Source organism: Amblyomma americanum, chromosome 9 (assembly GCF_052857255.1).
Source record: "Amblyomma americanum isolate KBUSLIRL-KWMA chromosome 9, ASM5285725v1, whole genome shotgun sequence".
Taxonomy (NCBI): Eukaryota; Metazoa; Arthropoda; class Arachnida; order Ixodida; family Ixodidae; genus Amblyomma; species Amblyomma americanum.
The window spans coordinates 10,235,849-10,253,274 of NC_135505.1; the positions used below are offsets into that span (position 1 = coordinate 10,235,849).

At 49.1% G+C, this 17,426-nt stretch overlaps 1 protein-coding gene across 1 annotated transcript in view; it reads right to left on the minus strand.

Moving 5' to 3' along the window:
• The window catches only part of LOC144104148 (uncharacterized), a 327,699-nt gene extending 318,958 nt beyond the window's left edge, over positions 1–8,741 (minus strand). Inside the window, exon 1 of the mRNA XM_077636987.1 lies at positions 7,925–8,741. Coding sequence (XP_077493113.1) covers positions 7,925–8,661 — 737 coding nt within the window. The 5' untranslated portion in view covers positions 8,662–8,741. The remainder of the gene's footprint in view (positions 1–7,924) is intronic.
• Positions 8,742–17,426: the final 8,685 nt, after the last annotated feature.

A 17,426-nucleotide genomic window follows, 5' to 3' on the forward strand; every position in this document is an offset into this window, starting at 1 on the left:
AAGATACGCAAGTTCCTTTGATAGTAGATTTATCGATGGGCTGCTGATACAGGTGTTACCGAGCTTTCTGATATGGAAAGCCTCCGAAATGAGCCTCGTGGTCTCATCTTTATAACGGGCGATGATAGTGGTCCTATTGAGGTGCGCTTCGCAATCATCACACTCAGCACAGTGCACAGCAAGATGGTTTCTACGAGACTTGTTCTCTATATCTTTTGCATGTTCACGCGGTCTATCATTGATGCATCGTCCCGTCTCACCGATGTAGAAACTGCCACAAGAGGTCGGGATCTTGTAAACGACACCAACACGACACTGAACGAACTTCCGCTTATGCTTCTTCTGGCAGCCTTTTCTGCTTCTATCCTCATTAACACGCTTGCACAATCCGCTAAGTTTATTCCTGGCTGAAAAAACCAGCCTAATGCCTCCTTTGCTCACTATCTTCTTTAGATTGTGCGAAACTTTGTGCACATACGGGATGCACACTGTTCTTTTTCTGTCTGCCAGACCCGCATCGGTGCCCTTGATCTTTCGCAGACTAAATTCTGCAAGCAGGGACTCAGCAACATTTGACACCATCTTCGTGGGGTATCCTGCTGCAGATAGCCTGTTCACCTGTGCGTGGAAACTGCCTTTTGTCTGATGCAGACATGATCTTTGCAGTGCGGCTCTTAGGCATGCCTTAGCGATACCGCGCTTAACAATCTTCGAGTGAGCTGACCGGAAAGGGAGAAGGCTCTTCCTGGACCGCGGCGAGTATGCCCAACAAATATGGTTGTTAGAAATTGTCAGTTCCATGTCTAAAAACCTGAGCCTATTATTAGAGGGGAGCTCTGAAGTCAATTGGAGGTCATTAAGTTCATAACAGAACACGTCAAAAATCTCTGCAACCATTTGCTGTGCGTCATTAGTGCGATATAAATTAGAAAGTCATCAACATATCGCATTATCTTAACAATGGGCGCGTCATCGAGCTTAGTTCGAAGACGCCTGTAATAACTTGCTAGAAGTAAATCGCTTAGTACAGGAGCGATGCTCGAGCCAATGCAGGCTCCTTGTTTTTGGGATAAAAAACTTGCTGTCTATGGTGACAGTGCTGTCTATAGGCTTGCCATATCAGAAAGCTCGGTAACACCTGTATCAGCAGCCCATCGATAAATATACTATCAAAGGAACTTGCGTATCTTAATCAGTGACGTGCCCCTTTTTTTAGTCAAGTTGTGTGGTTGTGCGGTATCTTTCTCTCATGCTTATTTTGTGTTGTTACTCGTGCCTTTTCATTTATATGCTGCCTCACCTGTAGCAATAAACCATTTGGTTGTTAGTCAGCGCTGGTGTTTTTGTGCTTCTCTTGTGTCTTGTCTTTGATTGCGCTGTTTTTCCAATTCGTAAAACATGTACCAACCAGCCCGTATTTGCCCTCTTCCGAAAGTCTTTAGCGTGGCGTTGCTGCTTTTGTCACTTATGTGTGGTTAAGATGTTAAATAAGCACACAATTGTTTTTGAATCTTAAATGCTGGAGACACTGGAGGGCATTTCGGAGGCATCTGTCTGATTCGACGCCTTTCTGCAAACGCTCTCCAGCGCCCTAGACAAGGAGAACTACATATGCGTTATAAGGAAGTAGCGTAGCCGTTAGCACGCCCAGCTGCGGAACGGAAGGATAGTGATTCGAATCCCATCATGCACAGATTTTCTTCTTATCGAGTTGAAGAGTGTCACGGACGGACGGGCGGACGGACATCGCGACTATGAGCCATTAAGGGCTTTCGCCTTATAAAAAAAAGAGACGCAGGACTAGAAAAAACGCATACACACTGACAGTCGCCGCACTCGCGACTGATTTATTATGACTGACTGACTGACTGACTGACTGACTGACTGACTGACTGACTGACTGACTGACTGACTGACTGACTGATGTTGCTGAGAGGAAGAAGGAAAAGGAAAGTGCACGGGCCTGCCTACTGGCTCAAGCCGAGCCACGCTCGCTGCCGCGTGCTGGAAGTGGGAGAGGTAAAAGCATAAGAGAGCAAAGAGTGAAAGAAAAGACGCGCCGCGCTAATATGCCCCGGGCCGATCCCGGAGCCAGCGCGATACCGGGCCGACCCGTGCCAGAGTGCTTCAAGCCAAGCACTGCGCCATATTCCAAAAATAGGTTTAATATATTAGGTCCAAGGACCCGCTGCAGATATTAAATCAGGTATCAGGTATTTATTTATTATCATCGCAACCTCGTACTTAAAACCACCTTCCTGCGCAAGCGCACGTGATAACAAAACAAAACAGTGATATCATGAATCAAGCACACGATAAAAAATGGCATTTTCTTGATAACTACGGATGGATAACTGATGGAAGTCAGCTCGTTCTTTTTCATTAAAAATGCCTCGAGAAGCTGGCGTTTCTGTCTAGTTTTACCCCTGCCAGTTATTGTGGTGCGATGAAACAAAGGTGAACAGTTAGTGCATTTTTTTACATGCAAGGCCAAGCTGCTTCCAGTATCTAGTCGACCGTAGTTGCCGTGCTCTCCTTCGTTCTAGCATTGGCCGATTTGCCCGACGTAAACTTTTCCCAGGACGCGGGGATAGAATACACAACACCTCGCGACTGTAGTTATGAAAACTTAACGCATAACGAGCATAAAAGTGCATAACCAGGCACACTGCAAGGTCCAGAAAGGAACACCGTCAATGAGAAAACAAAAGGCTCTGCATCCGTCCTAGCTGCCCGGGCTCTCGAGAAGCGCGCAGCCAACGACTCGTGGGCGATCGAAAGGTTGCTGAGGCGAGCTGCTCGGACGGAAGCGGTGCGGGCCCCCTTTATCGCGGCTGCTCACTTTACGGCCACGGTGCACGCGCAATCTGGGCCGTAGCGTATGTGCGCTCGGTGTCCCCTTACGCGCCATTCAGCCTCGCGCGTACACCTCCCCGCGACGATCCGTCCTCGAAGAGGGCCTCCGCCGCTGCTTTGCCATGCATCGTAAGCTCCGACTTGCAGGCCTCGCAGCTGAGCGATGAGCGCAAAACTCGTGAGAGATGCAACGTTTGCCTGCACGACGCCGACCGATATGGAAAGCAATGTAAGCTATCGATCTTGCTAGGTAATAAATTGTGTTCGACCTATCTGAGTATTGCTATTGGGTATCCGGGTGTTACGAGGAAAGGAGAGGCGCCGTGACTGTCTCACTCACTGTGGGCGCCCGAAGCGCGCCGTGCCGGAAGCAGGAGGGAACGCGCCATTCAGGAGGACTCTCCGCAGCCTCCTGCTCTCTAACACTGATGGAATCACAGCGCGATTCTGGATGTGAGGAACAAAATATTCGCAACCACAAGATGACACTCGGTCAGGACAGTGACTTGAACAGCCTGTTTGTGTATCTCCATACGAGGTAATAAATGCCAGAAATCCCAAGTAACCGCAGCGAGTATAAAATGACACTGCAGAATAACTTGGAATTTGCACTGACTGAAACAGTTGCGCTGATTGGCGAAATTCTGCCTCAGTAGGCGAAAAATGGATATGACGAACGCTTAACCAAATTCGATTCCCGTGAGCACCGTGTCCTGCCCCCCCGAACGCTTTTCCCTTAATCCCACCAACGTACGAAGTGGTGCCTGCTGCTAAGGAAGCAATACCTCCTCCTTTTTTTCGGGAGCCATAAAAGCTGGGAGAGCACTGCATCTTGGCTGCAGGTACTTTGAGAAACTGGTTGGACATTGTGCACACCTCTCGTGCAGGACTCGTCACCCTCAAGGAGCGCGGATTATCATCACTTCGATTTGGATGGCTTATAATTGGCTATAAGACGGTATATAACTGGAAGAGAGAACCACTTGTCGCACTGTTGTCACACGCTGCTCCAAGTTAGACGCAAAGCAATGTTCAACATGAGATAATTGCTACTAACCAGAAAGCCGCCCAATCCTGTCGCCGTCGCCTGTGTGTTGCGTATATCTCATGTTTCTGGTCGCGTTTGCCGGGTGGCGGTTAATACTTTCGGACACTGAAAATTAGCCATCAAGCAGCAGCTCGGGAGCGCTACAAGCCGCAGTTGCGCTTCGGTTTGCCAGGCAGCATTGATTACTTTCATTATATAATATAATTTTCTGCCACGTATCAGGCCAAAAATTCGTTTCCACAAATTGCACCGGGGCGAGGACTGAAGTCTGTTGTTGCGTATGACAAAAATGTTTACGTCAGAATAAGTCTGATGGCACGACTTGTGCGCGTAGCTCAACACGAAAAGGAGCAGTCATTTTGCACACCAGAGGAAATGCTGTTGTTACTCTTACAGCGGAGTTAAAAACGCATTCACGGCCATAACCGTCCATGGAGATAAAAACAAGAGTGCGCTTTGAGGTAGCACTATTGGGGCAACCATTGGTTCAGTGTGGGTAATGTGTTCCCTTGCACATCTCATCAAGCAATCCGCAATGATGACAAATCTACCTCACGCGATCGCAACGGTCGATGGAAGAGCTCCCCGAAGGCGCGCTCTGGTACCGCCACCAGCTCATGACGCAACCCCCGCATCGGACTGGTATCGCTTGGCGCACTCTATGAGAACTCGTCGGGTGCATGCTTTGGTGTCAGCAGAGGCCGTCGAACCTGAGGTTTGTTAAATGTTGCCACCTTTTATGGAATAAAATAGCCACGATAACCACACAGGCTGCGGAAAAGCCAGACGGTATGCCGACGGCATGACACTGGGTGCCCGACCAAGATGGCTTCCGACCAAGCGCGCTCATGCTTCTCCTGATGTAAGCATGACGAAGTTTGATGCGTGCTCCGCCGTCAGATTAACCACGGGCTTCTCGGACAGGAAGAGGGTAGAGTGGGTCAGGGAACAAACGCGGGTTAATGACATCCTAGTCGAAATCAAGAGGAAGAAATGGGCTTGGGCAGGGCATGTGATGCGAAGGGAAGTTACCCGCTGGTCCTTAAGGCTAACGGAGTGGATACCAAAAGAAGGCAAGCGTAGCAGGGGGCGGCAGAAGGTTAGATGGGCGGATGAGATTCAGAAGTTTGCAGGCAAAGGGTGGATGCAGCTGGCAAAGGACAGGGTTAATTGGAGGGACACGGGAGAGGCCTTTGTCCTGCAGTGGGTACAGCCAGGCAGATGCCGATGACTGAGCTCAGCTGTACTCAGAAATGCGCAATAAATACGCCGACAACCATCCACCACCTGGCCAGCCTCCGGGATCTTCCAGTGGTAGCCACCCCCGAAGCGGCGTTTCGCTCTGCTACTTTGCCAGTTACGACGACTACGCCGAGGACTACGACGCAGAAGCCAGGAACAGACGCCAAAGAGCTGTGCACTGAAACGGCACCGTACGCCTCTGTTGGCGCGACCACGCATGCACCGAGGCGCACGTCTTGGCACCAGGCCTGGCTTGGCACGAGGTTATGAAGATTCCGGACTGCTTTCGCATCATCTTGATTCGTCACCGGCACCTGGTCTTGTTAAGCATTTCGGGGCAGCGTTCTAGGCGTAGTTAGGTACGGGCTTTCAAGCCGTTAGCACTAATTTATCACTTGTGATGAAACCGTATATTTGCGTATATATACACCTACCACTAACAAAGAAACTTCCTACTTTTCTTAAAATGGCTTTGGCTGTAAAAATCTCGCGAGGAAGCTGCGTGCATGATGTACGGTTTTAGTGACACAATGTTTTTGTCCATTGAAACTGCTTTCTCCGAGGTCCAGCACCGCAGCGCTGGCCTCGGTGTTCAGCAAGGTAAGTTGTTGGGAGAGTTGGTTACGATATTCCATGACTGCAGTGCGACGAACGGAACATAGAAGAATGGCACACGCAGGGACACAACACAGCGCTGACTCACAACTCAAATCTTTATTAGCTGCCAGCCGGAATGAGTACCCAACTGGCGGTCAGAAATGGAGAGTAGTGCACACAAGTCATGCAGCGGAAACACGAAGTATAAAAAAATCTCCAAATAAAACACACAAGTGTCAACTAGGGGTTCAAGCGTCCGCCCCTACGTGGGAGGTGCGGGGGCGATTCTTAGTGTCACCGGATACCCACAGGCAAGTTAATTAGGTATTCCCTTGGCTTGGCGCACGAACTCTATGCTTGAAAAAATTTGATGTTTGATCCCACTTCGTTTAGACCAGAACTGAATCAGCCATGGCGCTCTTGGGCCAATCTGCCCTTGGGACCAAATCAAAACCAAATTCTGCCTTCTAATATTCAAGGTTAAACGGCTATGCGGCGTCACCGTTTCTTTGTTTGCACGTTTATTTCTGAGGGATATCTGTATTTTTTTTTATTATGGAAGCATACTGCGGGGGGGGGGGGGGGGGGGCAGCTGGTCAGATATACTGTTTGAACGAAGAACATAGTGTTAAGACAGCGCCCCTCCTGAACACGCCTTTCCTGTGTGCTGTGTACGTTCTTCGTTTCTGCAGTAACGCAGTGATTCGATTGCTGTTAGTAATCACTATTTTTCAGCAACACAACAACCGCCATTTGTCCCATGGAGGAGCAACTGCGGCACGCTACGTCACCGACCGCGGCAAGTCAACAACACACACTAACCCCGTCTCCCTCCACGACAATCCCGGGCCTTCCCTTTCTCTGCGAGGGGGTAAGACCTCACTTCCCCGAAAGGGCATACAATCCACTCCGAAGTCGGGGGGGGTCCGGCGCCCACTGGTCTCAAGGTAAAGGGGTAATGCCCGGTGCAGCTACCAGCTCCCGTTTCGACAGTTTTGCTATCATAGCACAGAAAATATACATAAACTAACTTTGACGTTTGGATCCTTAACATACAAAAACTAGAGTATTTCTAGGCAGTGGCTTATAGTGTAAAATTGTAGGGTGAGCTGTTCTGTTCTGATTATATGTGTTGTTTTAAAACTTGTGCAGTGCTGGCGATGTTTTCCATCTCGGATGAAATGAAGTTCCACGCTTTAGCGCTTACAAGCTATGTTGTTCGAGGACCGCATGCATTCTGCGTTACAGGCACCACCTTTGTCAAAAGTAACCGAGGTTTTGCTTCGCGACCATAAAACGGAGCTGTTGAGGCACCCCTAGGGAGCGAAAGGTGTATACACAGATCCAGAGATTCAGGGCTGCCATAAGTGCTTCGCAACGCGGCTAAGAAACAAACCAGGTTAGTTTTGGCAAAGACGGTACATTGAGGCTGCTGTTCTAACTCTGTCTACTCTTATTTGAAAGGTGGAACGAAAGTCAGCTGTATGATGCTGTGTGCAAAAGTGCAGCCTAGTAATTGCGCATTAAGGCGAAAGGCATGACTTTAGGAACATTGGTTCTGGTAGTGAATACTGAGGTACCGATGCTATCATACTTAATGCTCTTTTCTGGAGAGGTGCAAGGAACGATGCATAAGGGCCGCGTGTCGGATGGCGACAGAATGCGCTGAAATAGACCACCCACAGTTGTTTCAATGCTTCCTTCCTTGAATTATGTCGACCCCTGCATTTGGCGCGGTGGCCGTGCTTGCGCTCTGCACGAGCTCTGTTTTGCAAGAAGTCTTTTAATTCTTGGCGTCTCACTCACAGCGCTGGCGCGTGCAGCAGCTGCCAGAGATTTGCGGCCGCTGGCTACTTATCTGCGGCTCACGTATCTTCAGACTGGGAAGATACGAGCTCGTATTCTTGCAGCTAAAATAACAAGAAAGTAATTACACAGTTACGGCCCGAGGGTGACCTCGGGGCCATTCTCGTTATGAAGCCATTCTATCCGTTCATGTCGTCACTGACTGTTCTCGACGTGTGTTTCACGTGAGCGACTTGGTTCCGAGTGGGAGTGCGCCAGTCGTGAGCTGCGAGTCGTACGGACCGGCCTTTATCTTGCGACGAAAACAAACAACGCATGTGCCCCTGGTGTGCATAGTGGAAGAAGCGGCGCTCTGTGTCAACGCAACCCGCTCACCTGAGATCGATGCTCTTGAGGTATCTCGCCGGACGCGGGAAGAACTGCCTCGTCAGGACGGTGGCGCCATTTCCGGCCCAGACGAGTGTGCCGAGCCGCGGCAAGTCGGCCAGTGCGTGGTGGTCGATCTCGTGGAACGTGACCGCCTCCACCACCAAGTGGGTCAGATTCACCAGCGCCCCGATCCACTCGCGGCCAAAGCGCCTCACAGTGCTGTTGAGAAGGGACAGCGTCTCCAGCTCGTCCAGGGCACCGAAGAAGTTTGCGCCTGCGTCGACGTAGCAGCGCATAAACTCCAGGTTTTGGATCCTCGTCCACCGTTCCACTTGGGACCTTCCCGTATGGTGGGCCTCTTCCATTTTGAACATGGAATCGGCCACCTTGAATGTGCCCACCGTGAGACCCGCGAAGATGTCCGGCCTGAGGCTGGACGTGACGTTGCTCAGGAACAGCCGGCTGAGGTTGTAGTCCCTGAGATACTGCAACGGGAGCTGTAACTGTTCCTCGCGCACGGCTGTGCACATGACATAGTTGCCGATGAACGTCTCGGTGCATGTGCAAGGGTAGATGAACTCCCGCGACGGACAGGACGCCCGCACCGGCGCCATGGCACCAACGAACAGGGCCACGACGAAGAGACGCGGCAGATATCTGGCGAACAGGCGGCAGCCATCGAGACCGCGCTGGAGCAGGCGGCCGCCGACCAGGAGACGGGGGCACTCGCGGCCGCTCAACATGGTGCCGCCGCGGCGTCCAGGCAGAAAGGAGCGTCGCTAGGCCTGCCGCCTCGTGCGACTTTCGCAGGGGGGAAGAGGAGAGCGGCCACTGTGGCAGCAGCAGCAGCAGCAGATTACCGAGCGCTGTCGTCCACCAGCACGGACGGCGCAGCAGCCGTCGTCGTGTTGGGTTACGAAGGGCCCTCCCGTTCCTCTCCTGTGGCGCGCCTTCAGCGCGGCGCTCCGAATCGCTCGAGGAAGTCGCCTCTGCCTATCGCGGGTCTCTCGCCCCTCCGAGCCGACCCCCTTTCTGCACCTCCTCTGCGCGCACCGAGGGCTCAGGGTCCCAGCAATATGAGGCTGGTGCACTGCCGTGTTTACTCCGAACGCCGCCTAAATACTCCACTTGTGGTCGCTGCTCATGAAATCAGGACAACTATAGACTTCGGTGAACCACGTCACAATTAAGGGAGGCTTTCAGAAAGGCTACTCGAAGATAGACAGCATTCGCATCATCAAGGAGGTGATAGAAAAATCCACAGATTGTAAACAACCTTCATAGACAGCGGGAAAGCATTTGACTCAGTCGAAACCTCAGCTGCCATGCAGGCATTAAGGAATCAGTGTAGAGAAAACCCTCATGTAAAAGTAGTTGAACACATACGTAACTCCTACGCAGGCACTATACTCCTTCATAAAAGAAGTCAGAAAATTTCAGTAAGGAAAAGTGTCTGGCATGCATACACTACCGCTTCACTCATATTCATTGCTTCTTTGCAGGAGCCATTCAGAGACCTGGACTCGGAACAGTTGATGATAAGAGTTTATTTATTTATTTATTTATTTATTTATTTATTTATTTATTTATTTATTTATTCAAATGCCCTAAAGGCCCTCCGGGGAGGTCATTACATAGGGGGGACACACGAAGCACTTTGCTCGAAAGGGCGCAGAAAAGAGAGAAAGAAAAAAGGCAGACACCATTTTGATGCAAAGTAAAAAAACAACACTATAGCGCAAATAGAAACGCGTAAAAATTCAAACAGCTGACATTAAGAATACAATAACAAAACAGCTGACATTAAGAATACAATAACAATGCAGAAAGAAAAAATAAAGAATGCTAAAGAAACATCTGGAAGAAGGTAGTGGTATTCGAGGGAGCACAAAAGTAGGGTTACTAACTCTATAAAAATAAAGTGGTGCACAGAGACGTCACATTCTGATGCGAGTATGCAGCATTTTGTGATATTTTTCTGGGTGAGCTTCCGTAGCAATATCTGATGATAGGTTATTCCAGTCACTCATGGTTCTAGGTATGAATGATTGCGCGTAAAGTTATGACTGATAGGCTGGGCGATTGACTTTGCAAGAATGATCACGGCGAGAGAAGATGAGGCAAGGTGGCTGAAAGAAGTCGTCATGCAAAACGTCGTGGCGATAAAGCTTTTGAAACAGAGATAGGCGAGTGTGTTTTCGTCGTAGTGATAGTGGATGTAATTCGGCACGATTTTTTACACATGTAACACTGGTGCACGGGGAATAGTACGAAAACTGGAAGCGAACAGCAAGGCTTTCCGGGGATTCAATGTTGCGCATGATATAATCGTGGCTCGGGTCCCAGCTTGCACATGCATATTCAATTTTAGGTCTGATTAAGGTGGTGTATGCGAGCTTTTTTAAGTCTGAGGGTGCTTGCCTTAGTCTGTGTTTCATGATTCCGAATGAGCGATTCGCAGTTGCGAGAGTAACGTTGATGTGGTGATGCCATGTTCGATCATTTTGAAAATTTACTCCTAGGTATTTGTATGTGGTAGTAAGCTCGACAATACTGTTATATATAACATATGAGGTTAGAATGCGGGAAGAGGAACGTGTAAATGACATGCACTTTGTTTTGGTATGATTTAGGGTGATTTGCCAGTCAGAACACCACATAGTAATCGCCTTTAGGTCTGACTGCAACGCTTGTTGGTCAGTTTCTGTAGTATTTTTACTGTAAATAACACAGTCGTCGGCGAACAGCCTTAGACAGGACGAGATGCAGTTAGGCAAATCATTAATATATATTAGAAAAAGCAATGGACCAAGCACGCTCCCTTGTGGAACGCTGGACGTGACTGTAACAAAAGAGGAATTGCAGTGGTTTATATTTGTGAACTGTGCTCGGAATGAGAAAAAATCTTTTATCCGTAAAGTTACTTGTGTCTCAATATTAAGATCTTCAGTTTCGTCAGAAGCCTGTGGTGAGGAACGCAGTCAAAAGCTATAAAAAAATCCAGAAATATGCATCCGCCTGGTTGCCGACGTCAGTGGAGAATACCCCAATGAAGAATACCTTAGTAATCTGAGATTCCCTTTTCACATTCCCTTGCGAAATCACTGCGATGAAATGCAAAGAATGATCATTTGCTTCTACCGGCAAAGCAGAACGGTGCGTGTAAAAACTGATATACAGAAAACTGAAGTAATGTTCATAAGTCTTGGAAGGAAACAGCAGTTTGCGATTGGTCGCGAGGCGCTGGAAGTGGAAAGGACTACGTCTAGCTAGGGCAGTAATGACCGCAGACCCGGACCACGAAAGTGATGTAACTACAAGAATAGGAATGGGGTGCATCAATAAAACTTCGGTTGCAGCTTGTTGGTGTATGATATTCGTATGGCGAACGAAGACACAGGACAATCCAAGAAGAAGGGAAAAGCACAAGGACAGGCGTTTGTCCTTGCGTTTCCCTCATCTCCGTCCAGTGTTTGCGCCCACCGTAAGAATGTGGTGCTGCGCATTTATCTGGTTCTCTCAGATCACGAATGGCAGTTTACCAACGTGCCCCAAGAGAAACGTCTACAGGGTATTTCACCTAAGACTGCAGACTTTTTACAAAAATGTTTTTTCAGCTCGAAGAGTGCTTTTTTCAGCATAGCATTGTCAGCGGCGTTATACTAATGAATACCGCTAAGACGTGCTAAAGAAGGTTGGTTAACCAATATTTATTAAACTTTTTAACTTTTACAGTTCGGCTCCGTGATTGTTGAGAGGCGTGTAGCCCACGGTAAGTTATACCCGTATCAGTTTTTAGAATTTCGAAGCCACGGTTACCCTAGGCGCTGCTGGCCAACACATTCTGGCTACGACACGCCAAAATACATGCGCTTTTGTGAAGCTCGCAGGCAAAGCCACCTTTCCAGTGTACTTGACTCGTCCAAATACCTAAAATTTGTTTGGTCACAGCACAGAGGGTAACCGCATTTTCGAAATTCTAAAAACTGATATGGACATTAATTACAGTGGGTTACACGTTCCTCAATAATTAAGGAGGCTAACAGTAATAGTTAAAAAGTTAAAAACTGTTCAGTATTGGTAGGCCAGCCTGCCAGTTAGCATATCTTGGCCGCATTGTGATGCACAACACCGATGACAATGATATGGCGAAAAATGTGCTCTTCCAACTAAAAAAAAAGCTTTTTTTTTAAACACTGTGCAAAGTTTTATGTGAAACACCCTTTATAAGACCTGTATATTACCGACACTCACCTATGGGGAAGAAATATAGAGGCAAACGAAAAGGGTTTAGATCAAGTTCAGGAGAACAGAGTGGACTATGCAAAGGAAAATTATAGGCGTAACGCTAAGAGAGGGGAACAGAGCAGAGTGGGCGAGGGAACAAATCGGGGTTAACGACATCCTAGTCGAAATCACCGTCCTCGTAATCATCAGCCTTATTACACCCACTGCAGGGCACATGCCTCTCCCATGTCTCTCCAGTTAACCCTGTCCTTTGCCAGCAGCGCCCACCCTCTGCCTGAAAATTTCTTAATCTGATCCGTCCCCATAATCTTCTGCCACCTCCTCCTACACTAGAGTTCTCTTGGAATCCATTCCGTTACCCTTAAGGACTAGCGGTTATCTTGCCTTCGCATTAGATCCCCTGCCCAAGCCCATTTCTTCCCCTTGATTTCGACTAGGATGTCATTAGCCCACGTTTGTTCCCTCACCAACTCTGCTCGCTTCCAGTCTCTTAAAGTTACACCTACCATTTTTCTTTCCATGGCTCGCTGCGTTGCCCTTAACTTAAGCTGCACCCTTTTCGTTAGCCTCTTCGTTTCTGCTTCATAGGTGAGTAACGGTAAGATACATCTATTGTATACTATTGTATCTATTGTATTGCATGCATTCCTCATGAGAGGTATTGGTAAATTGCCATTCATGATCTCAGAGAATCTGCCATCAGCGTTCTTTGCCATTCTTATTCTTGTAGGTATTTCCATCTCATGGTCCGGAACAGCGGTCACTACTTGCCCTAAGCAGACGTATCCGTTTGCCATGCGGGTTTCTCAGTGGGCACAGGCCGCTAACCACCACGGGTTAGAGCTTCGCGCGAGCCAAGGGCCCCGATCAGCCGTCTCCACACCCTCTGGGGCACCGCTGCGGCGCATTCAACCTCTGCAGAGCGGATAGCGACTCGCCGCAAAGACACAGGCCTCAAAGTTCACGAAGGAGACGTTCATCCACGCCGTCCTGCAGCGGTACACAGACTCAACGGTCAAACCGTTCCGGGGCGCGCTCGGAGCGACAAGAGCAATGCGCGCCGCTAGCACGCCGCTGCAGGAGGTTGTCCCCGCGGCATTGCCCTGATCTCTCTCGTGCCGGCCGTCCGGCCCTTTGCTAGAGAGAGTGGGCAGTCAAGGCGAGGTGCGCCTGTTAGAGCTCGCTGGACCCCTGGACAGGCTCGAGCCGCTGCGGGTCGAGGACCCGTGCTCGAGTATGCACTGGTCCGAATGGCAATAGCCGACCAGGACAGACACTAGCGTACGCACCTTAGGCTGTCTCGGAGGAGCCTCTCTCTTGCCTCCGCTCGGACGGTCGCCGAAGCGTGTCCCGAATTCCTGCCAAAAGGCACCAATGGCAAAGGCCCTTGGGAAGCCGGGGCGGAGATGCAGCCTAGTGACAATGATTAGTCACCTAGACGCCTCTCCGTCGCCTGAAGCGAGAGGAAGGGAAAGAGGAGAACAACGCGGGATGTCGGCAACAGCCGCGCAAAGGCACCGGCTGGAAGCCCGGAATCCCAGAATTTTCATGGGTTTTAAGAATAATAAATAATTGGTTTTTTGGGGAAAGGAAATGGCGCAGTATCTGTATCATATATCTTTGGACACCTGAACCGCGCCGTAAGGGAAGAGATAAAGGAGGGAGTGATAGAAGAAAGGAAGAAGAGGTGCCGTAGTGGAGGGCTCCGGAATAATTTCGACCACCTGGGGATCTTTAACGTGCACTGACATCGCACAGCACACGGGCGCCTTAGCGTTTTTCCTCCATAAAAACGCAGAGAAGCAAAATTGCCAACAGTGTCATTGTAATAAACTTCCAGGGAATCTCGCATCTGACATTCGGGGATCGTTTTTAGTTCAACTAAAAGAGTTTACCTACACCTTCTTAGGTTATGGAGACGCCGCGGTGTCTCAGTGGTTATAGCGCTCAGCTGCTTACCCAAAAAACGCGGGTTCGATCCCGGCCGCGGCGGTCGAATTTCGATGGAGGCAAAATTCCAGAGGCCAATGTACTGTGCGATGTCAATGCACGTAAAAGAACCTCCTGTGGTCGAAATTTCCGGAGCCCTTCACTACGGCGTCCCTCATAGCCTGAGTCGCTTTGGGACGTTAAATCCCCATAAATCAAATCAATAAAATCTTAGGTTATGGACCGAGAACCTGACTACTCTGTTACGGGAGTGTGATAATAATTTCCGACCTTCAAAACACACTTTCAAAGCGAGGAATTAATATTTGCGCTATTTGCCTGCTGTCTTTGACGAGATTGCTTCCTGCCGCTACCTGATAGATCCTAAGGTACGAAAGAGCGCAACTAATATTAAGGACCAGAAAAAGAAGAATACATGGACACGCGCTGACTTACAACTGTCTGCTTTAATCGGAAAACCATATATTTATTATCTCTAATCGCCGCATCAGAGCCTCATGTCATCGTCACAAACTACAACCTAAACAGAAAGCAAAAAAGAAAAATAACAATTTCTGAAACGTAAGCACCTAGAGGCTCCGACGTTGTTCCATCAGCCATATCTCCCCTTAGACAAGGTCATCGAAGTGCTGCTCACACACGAGTCAGCTTCTGTGAAGATATGATATGCCTCTACTAATTCTCGTACTAGTTGCTCTTTATGACGATACAGCACCACAGTGTTGTCAAAGTACAGTGTGCCCAGACAGGATTTGCAATGTGCAACCAACATTGACGAACAAGAACCTCCCAAAGAATTGGCATGTTCCAACAGGCGATCATTGAGGCACCTGCCTGTTTGGCCCACGTAGAAATGGCCGCACGAGAACGGAATCCTGTAAACCACACCAACGCTGCACTGCACAAACTGAGTGCCATGACGAACTCCACACCCTTTGGAGTTACCAATTTCTTTCTTGCCTTTCACTAACGCCGGAACCTTGCTCAATTTGTTTGGCGCAGAAAACAGGATCTCGCCACCAAACTTCTCCGCTATCTTCTTCCATCTGTGCGATAGGCGATGAACATATGGGATCACCGCCCCTTTGTTCTTACTGCATTTGCGATCTTCAGTTCCTATTTCTTCTTTCTTTGCTTTCATTTTCCGGAGTAGCCTGTTGCACGCAGACACTAGTCCACTTTGCGGAAAAACCTGCTGCTCTGCAACGAGACCATTGTGTGTCAAAGCTTGAACCAACTTCATGCAACCTTCCCGGGGATCTCGCGTCTGATATTCGTGGATGGTTTTTAGTTCAACTAAAAGACTTTAAAGGGACACTGAGGAGAAATTGAAATTGAGAAATGGATGCCGCCGCTGAATACGTTGGTTAGCGGTTAAGCGCAGGCTCTGTTTAGGCGCGTTTATGCTGCGGCGAGGCGCGCGCGCGCCCTGCACGGCGAAGTCTCGTCGGTCAAAGCGAGACCCTGGCTGCGTTCCAATACTCTAGACGTCTAACAAGACGTCTAGTGTGAGTTGAGTTGATTGGTTGTAAACTACCGGTGGGATTAGCCTTGCAGTTGCTGCCGGCAATTGCTCCACCGTAGAGACACTTAAATAGAAATCACAGAAACACTGTCCGCAAAAACCCAAATAGACACTCCTGAGGTCACCACGTGGAGGCCAAATCCGTTTCCTGCAGGTAAAGTAGAAGAAGGCGAGAATTCCTTCTACTCGACTGGCTCCCGCGCGGGAAAACAATGTCCTGAAGAGAACTGTGAGGAACTCCTGCCTTCTTGAGGGATCCGAATAACACAGCCCTTTCCGCGTTGTACAAAGTACAGCACAAGAGGTAATGTTCTATGTCACCACACACACCCCACGTTGAACACAATGGTGACAACGCTAGGCCAGTCTTATACATCCACGCCGGCGTACGAGCAGAATCCGTGCGAACGCGGTGCAGCAAAGTGGCTTGGTACCTTTTGAGACCCTTGGTCACACATGGCTGATGAGGAGAGCTCCACAAAGAACTGAAGTGGCACAACACCACATCTCTGAACATTTGCTTGACTTCATGAGGGACTCCATGTACTGGAATCCCGGAGAGAGCTGTATGGGCGAGGTTGTCTGCTATCTCGTTGCCTAAGACACCTATGTGCGAGGGCACCCATTGAAAACGTATAGCTATGGAGATTCTGCACCAAACTTAGGGATCTAAGACTCAAGACATCAGTGGGGAACCCGTACTCTAACCTTTGAAGGGCAGATTTTGAATCCGTAATTATGACAGTAGGTTGAGGCGTACAACACCGTAGCTTCTTTAGAGCTGCCTCAATGGCAACGCTTTCGGCCATTGTGGAGGACACGACTTTAGTAAAACGAACAGACCAATCATACTTCAAAGACGGAATATGAAAAGCAGCTGCACTAGATCCTCTGACCTTGTCCACAGAGCCGTCTGTAAAAATTTGAAGATGACTGGCATATTCGGTCTCAAGATGTTCCAGTACGAGCGAACGCATTGCCGCTAAAGGAGAATTCCGCTTAGCGCGAACGTGGGGAATTGTCAAGGAACAATCGAGGCTCGGAAAGGACCAAGGTGGCTTCAACGTCTTAGGTCGATCTCGAAGGTCGAGACCCAGAGAACGAAGAGTATTTAAAGCCAAGTACGCCCGGGACTCAGATCTCTTTCGAAGGCGCTGTAGAAGCGCTCTCCCGGCAACAGTCTCTCTGAGGCGGCCAATTTGCACCAAAAGTCTTTGTGAAGCGGCTAGCCGAAGAGGTTCTGATTGAGACTCATACAGTACAGCATTGTTTGGAGCAGCCTGCGGCACGCCGAGAGCCCTCCTTAGTCCCATTCTGTGCAAAACCTCAAGGCGTTCCAGCTGCGATACCGAGGGGGAAATTAAAGGGAGCTGGTACATTATGCGACTTGTCACCAGGGCATCGTGAAGCATGATCATTGAATCAGGATGGTTTCACCATTGCTCACTAGCAACTCTACGAAGCACATTGAGACGCGAAGATAGTGAAGCCACAATCGAGTCCACAGCTCGTCGCCACTGTAGACGTGAGTCAATAGTGACGCCCAAAAAACGTATGTGGTTAACCTTACAAAGGCAAAACTGATCAAGGTCTATGCTCAGCCGCGCATACCGTCGTCCACTACCTGGAAACAGGACGAAGCCGGATTTTTCCACCGAGAGAGTCAACCCAACACCTTGAAGGTAACTTTTAACTGAAAGCACGGCCTGTCGCGCTAATAGAGCTAAGCGTTTGTGTTGATATCCGGTTAACCAAAGACAAATGTCGTCTGCATATATCGACATA